Below are 5,934 nucleotides of genomic sequence, written 5' to 3'. Positions count from 1 at the left end.
AATAGACACAAGTCACTTTTCAGAGGTGTCTATCTTAGGCTCAATTTACATTGCGGCAAAACGAACGGTATGAAACGGAAGTGTCAATTTCGCCTCGCTGCGCAAGGCGCGCGCGATCGCGGGAACGTTCGAGCATTCGCGTACTTTCTCGCGACTGCACTTGTGAGGCTGTAGTATGTCGTCGACGTTTGACGTCACACTACGGCTGCCTTCAAGCCTCGCACCCGAAAATTAAGAACTTGTTAACGGCTTGCGTTATATAAAATGCATGTAACCCGCATACACGGTAGTGGAAAGTAGATAGCCCTTAAATAAATGTTTTCAAACAAAAGTTAAATAATAAGTTGTAAACGTCTCAAGATCTTAAAATAGGTTAAAGAAAACGATAAAAATGATTTTGGACGTTCTGAGTAAAACAGCCAAATTAAAAAAAATGCACTTTATTGCAGTCTCCTAAAACTAAACTAAAACATATGCTTAGGCTAAACAAATTAATACAACTAGATAAGATTTATCCAGGTTAATCAAGATGCCGTGCGATTACTTCTTAGTTCACTCACGCGCTTACAATGAGGTTTTTATTTTCCCTGCAGTGCAGTGTTTTCCCCACATGCAAAGATTTGGCGTAATTCCGTTGTCACTGAATTTCTTCAAATAACAGATTATTATTTAGTCAAAGTATGATAAATATTATGGCTATTTTGGTCGCGTTACTCAACACATAATCGTTAAATGTCTGAGGGTCGTATTCTAGAACTCTACTCAATGCTCAAGTCAGGACTTGAGTATGATTCAAAGCACTAGAAATCATACTCAAGTCCTTGCCATTAGGGTCGTATTTCCAGTGCTTGAAATCATACTCAAGTCTGCTCAAATCCTAACTTGAGCATTGAGTAGAGTTCTGGAATACGACCCTAAGTTTACCTACACACTGACTGTTCACAACGTAAATATCTGATAACATGTCAGCTTACATCACCATTCACGGCGAACTTGTTAACAATCATGATCAACACATCGAACGTGTTTCATTTTTGCAATATCTAAAATTAAACCATCTGTCAGTCGTAATATCCACTTACTTATATTTAACAGGGAGACCCAAGTAATCAGATATTATTGCTACATGTACTATTGCATGTTAAATTTAATCAACATTTCTTAATAATTGTGACATATCACGTAGAAAATAAATCCGAGAAAACGAAAAATACTCAATTTTTAAGATCCCACAAAGTAATTGTATATATATATATATTGTTATAGTTTTGCTTACAAATACCTTCTACATTTAGTCTCACTCGTTGGTTCTGACTTAAAACCAGCGCCCTAGGGAAATTTGGAATACGCTGAGACAGCATCCTTTCACTGCTATGGAAAAAATTTTGTATTTTTTTCCTTTTGTATTTAATAGTTTTTAGTGTCATATTAGTGAATATAGTGTTCATCTACCTATCTAATCGGAAAAACTAAAACGGGCTAATTCTAAAAATAATACTTTCAAAATTTCACGCTTTGGAGCCAGTAAAATTTTACAGAAACAGTTGCATAAAGGAGTCACCATGGAATCATTAAGCTGGTCGGAAAATGCTTGTCCGTTTAGTAAAGCGAGGACCACGAGCCGCGACGCTCCAAGTGAATTCGCTTATTGTTACAAGGGTCAGTGTTTATTTATAAAAGCCACGAAGTAAATTAGCTAGGAGCGAATTGGCACGAGCGTTTCACGCGTTTTTTTGCGGACGACCAGGACAATTAGACGAGAAAGTTCCATAGTGTGCACAAAACTGTGGTTCCACGCGTCAGGGTTTCAAACAAATCATTTTGTTTTTATTTGTTGTTTGGTTACTACAGAAAGTAAACAGTACCGCAAATATTATGAAAATTCGAGCAGAAAATAATAAAACTAAAATAGACGTTAATTATTTTTCTTCTTCACAAGTGAATTATTTTTCTTCTTCACAGAACTTCCTTCTTCGCTGGCCTGAGGTTGGGTATCTGAAAAAAAAAAAATGTTCATGCATAAATTATTGGGAACACAATGAACCTATTATTTTAATAATTTTATTGTTCTTTACCGTTTCTTCTTTTACAGCAGACCTGTGCCCAACAGTCGGACGTATGATGATGATGATGATTAATATACAAAGAGAGTTGATTTTGTGCATGCGCCTAATGGGATCTCATGTGGGGTACAGCGGCAGATATACAAACCATATTTGTGTTGCAAAAACGAGTGATTCGTTCTGGGTATCGTTTAGGTTCTTAGGTTCTCTCTGAGAAAAGTGTAAGGAGACTGGTATCATGACTGTGGCATCACAGTACATTTACTCAAATATTTTGTATGCTCGTAAAAATATACATAATTTCGTTAAGAAAGAAGATATTCACAATATTAACATTAGAACTAAGTCTAAACTCATGGTACCATGTTTTCGTTTAACTAAGATAAACGATTTTTTTCTGGAGAACTCTATACGTTTTAACAATAATATTCCGGAGTATATATTAAGATTATCATTTCTAAGTTTTAAACTTACATTAAAAGTATTTTAATTTAATTGAAAAGTCATATTACAAAGTTGAAGAGTATTTCTTTGATAAATACTCTATATATGATAAGACGTATGGAAAGACAAGTTGATTCCACACAATTATGATTCAAAGTGTATTTATTCCATAGCATTTGAGTTTATTTGAAAAGAGCAATCCCTAGAGTTTCTTGCTTGTTCTTCTCAGGGAGCTCAGCGTAGTGAACGAGTAGTATCTTAAAAAATTATGTGTTTAAATGTACAAAATTTTACCTACAGAATAAATTATTATTTGCTTTGACTTCCACTTGGGAATAATTATGGCATGTTAAGATTGCAATTGTTCCACAAGGACATAGAGCTACGGGGAATAAAAGGTGGAGTCTATTATCTCAAGGTCAAGTTAACGATTGTTTACTGCTGCCATTACCAAAATCTCCACTACCATAAATTGTACTCTAGCTACGACCCTAATGAAGTAACTGCTCAGTCTCCATAGAGTGCCACAAACTCATCTGTATTAATATATATATATAGGAACTCATAGATTTTGTATTATATACTAATATAGAAACTAAAGTTAACAGGTTCAAAAAGACCGTTATTTAAATTTAGTTAATATTAACATAACACTTTTATTACCTTCATTTGTTTCCTCTTTCAACGCAGATTTGTTCAATAGAAGTGGAGTTATGGTTATTACTTTTAAATTCTTGTTTATGTTAACCCCAGATCCACTGCAGCTGGGTGTGTTAGATTCTATGGTGAAATGTAGCTTTTTTTCCGGTATCGTGGTGATATTTTGTGAGTGTCGTTTTTGTGGCATCTTATCGCTCCCGGCTTCAGCTGAAAAAAAAAGAAGTTTGGTATATTGTAACCTTGAAAGGATGGATTATAGCCTATAGTATGTTTTTTTGAAAACAAAGCGGGCAAAAGTGTTCCTGTGGCAATATTTATTTCAGTTGATAAAGCTAAGTTTGTTTGTTTGGTAATGAAATATTGTTATACATCTTAAAGAACAACGACAACGATATGAAATTGCATATATAGCTATCTTTGTCGTTTAATTTTTAATTAATTTAATTAATGTTTAATTTTCGTTAGCTATTATATAAATGTGGATATAATAAATAGCTTTATCGAGACGGCACACTACGGAGGCAGATTCTGTTCGTGAGTTCGTACGCATTAACAAGTACCGAGTTGGTCATTTACTGGAAAATCTAAAAACTAACAAGCTGCAAATTTTATATAATAAATTTTCCCAAACTTTTCCAATTTTAATACAAGTGGTCTGCCCTCCCTATCATAACTAACGTAAAATACATTTTTAGCGAATGAATATAACTGAGTGAGATGAGCGAAACTGAGATCTACAATCCCCTCTAATCGGTTTTTAACAACTTATTTAGTTTCTTTCATTGTTAAGCAAAATCAGCGTTGATTGACATTATTTATGTGAAAATAAAACTTTAGGTGCCAAGGTTCTGACAAGGAGGGGAGTGGTGCTTACCTTCTGCGGTCTTTCATTTTCAATAAATACCCAGCTGTAATAAATTTATCCACACTAACCTGTGGTGTGCGTGAACACGTGCACGTCGCTGTTCTCTTGTTTCATCTCTTCAAACAGCCACTCCTCTTCGATTTTGATGTCCACTTCGCTTTTAAGTTCCGATTGCTAGAAATTTAACCAAAACTTAGTTTTCATCGCATGTATATGCCGTCACCTGGATTCCAATGTACAGACCATGCTTTTTTTGTGATACCAAGTAACAGGACGAACAGGTCGTACGCCTGGTGTTATTCCACACGCCTGTCCATAGCAGTTGCATTGCCACTCAGAGCTTTAAATCGCAAAGATCTGAGGGGCACTGCCATTGCGTCTGTCACTCTGAGAGTCGACAAGTCCCATGTGCCAATATAATTTCACCAGCAACCTTACCCTTCAAGACCGGAACTCAGCAATGACCACATTACCGCTTGGCGGCAAAAATAGATAAGGTGGCAGTGCTTTCCTGGACTAATTCTTTCACAACGAGCTCTACGGCTACTAAATGTTACTAAATTTATGTAATGTAATTAAAGATCAAGATCGCAATGTTTAGACAAGCGCATGTCTATTTTTCATTAAAATAATGCTTACATCGAAAGCGGTATTGGGGGGATCTTGTAGTGGATCAGGTTCAGGGTCTGGCTCTTCTTTCACCTCCACTTTGAAGCTGTGAATTAAATAAAGATTTTTTTTTTGATACTAAGTAACTGGACGAACAAGTCGTACGCCTAGTTGTCAGCGACACGCCCGTCCACAACGGTTGCAGTGCCACTCAGAGCTTTAAATTACAAAGATTTGAGGGGCACTGCGCCCGTCACCTTGAGACATAAGTTGAAAAGTTATAGTAAAGATTTGGCAGAATAGTTTTCAAACAAATTGAAATGACATTTCGCCTCTATTTCTGGTTTTATACTCGATGATCCAAATCAATTGTTTTAAGATTTTTTTCAGTCCTCTCATAAATAGTTGACACAGGGAAACTGTCTTAGGAACCGATAGATCTTTTTATGATAATAAATTTAACATAGTCAATATTTTGGACAAGCGTGAAATGTCCATAAATATAAATGAATAATATTGCCAATTTTTTATTTAATGCTTCAGTTTCTTCATAAAGTATTGCAGTCGGAGTGTGGTCATAGCCTTATGTCGACGGTGATAATTAGGATAGTACAGGAGCTGGTAGTGATAATGTGAGATGAAATTAATATACGTAATAAGTTCTTAAAAATGTTAGGCGACCTGTGAACGTAGTCGTTGCCATCAACCTTGTCGGTGTCGTCAGCCATGTCGGTGTCGTCAGCCTTGTCGGTGTCGTCAGCCTTGTCGGTGTCGTCAGCCTTGTCGGTGCCGTCAGCCTTGTTGCTGTCGTCAGCGTCTTTCGTGGCGACGGGCTGAAGTCCCTCCTTTATCACGCGGCGGATGCGGCACAACACTCTCTTGACCTCCTCCTGTAGTAAAAAATTGTGTGTCCACCACCATTATCAATCCATTTATACATCCCACTGCTGGGCACGGGTCTCCTCTCAGGCGAGGGTCTAGGTCTAGGCCATAGTCCGCCACCCTGGCCCTTGCGAGTTGGGAACTTCATACGTTTTCGTGGACTTGTGAACCTGTTTTTAAGGCTTTGCACGAAACTTCTATAAAAATGGCTACAGTCCAAATCATATGAGGAAACCGAAGATCTACTAAAACACTAGGTTAAAAACACTCTCTTAGTCTATGGCAACAGGTTAAAACAAACACACGCACGCGCACGCGCGCGCGCGCACTCCCGCAGGCTTGCACGCACGCACGCAAGCACGCACGCACGCACGCACGCACGCACGCACGCACGCACGCACGCACGCACGC

General features: G+C 37.5%; 1 protein-coding gene across 5 annotated transcripts in view; it reads right to left on the bottom strand.

The window, feature by feature from the left end:
• Positions 1–817: 817 nt before the first annotated feature.
• LOC113228140 overlaps positions 818–5,934 on the bottom strand; it is a 39,595-nt gene continuing 34,478 nt past the window's right edge. For all 5 annotated transcript variants that reach the window (XM_026461324.1, XM_026461323.1, XM_026461326.1 and 2 more), the window contains 5 exons: positions 5,323–5,531; positions 4,672–4,747; positions 4,101–4,206; positions 3,171–3,374; positions 818–1,995 (listed from right to left, as the gene is read on the bottom strand). In XM_026461324.1, coding sequence (XP_026317109.1) covers positions 1,916–1,995; positions 3,171–3,374; positions 4,101–4,206; positions 4,672–4,747; positions 5,323–5,531 — 675 coding nt within the window. In that variant the 3' untranslated portion in view covers positions 818–1,915. The remainder of the gene's footprint in view (positions 1,996–3,170; positions 3,375–4,100; positions 4,207–4,671; positions 4,748–5,322; positions 5,532–5,934) is intronic.

Source organism: Hyposmocoma kahamanoa, unplaced genomic scaffold (assembly GCF_003589595.1).
Source record: "Hyposmocoma kahamanoa isolate Upper Pololo Valley unplaced genomic scaffold, ASM358959v1 224, whole genome shotgun sequence".
Lineage (NCBI taxonomy): Eukaryota > Metazoa > Arthropoda > Insecta > Lepidoptera > Cosmopterigidae > Hyposmocoma > Hyposmocoma kahamanoa.
The sequence above is the reverse complement of the archived record's forward strand: the minus strand, read 5'-3'. Positions and strand labels throughout refer to the sequence as shown.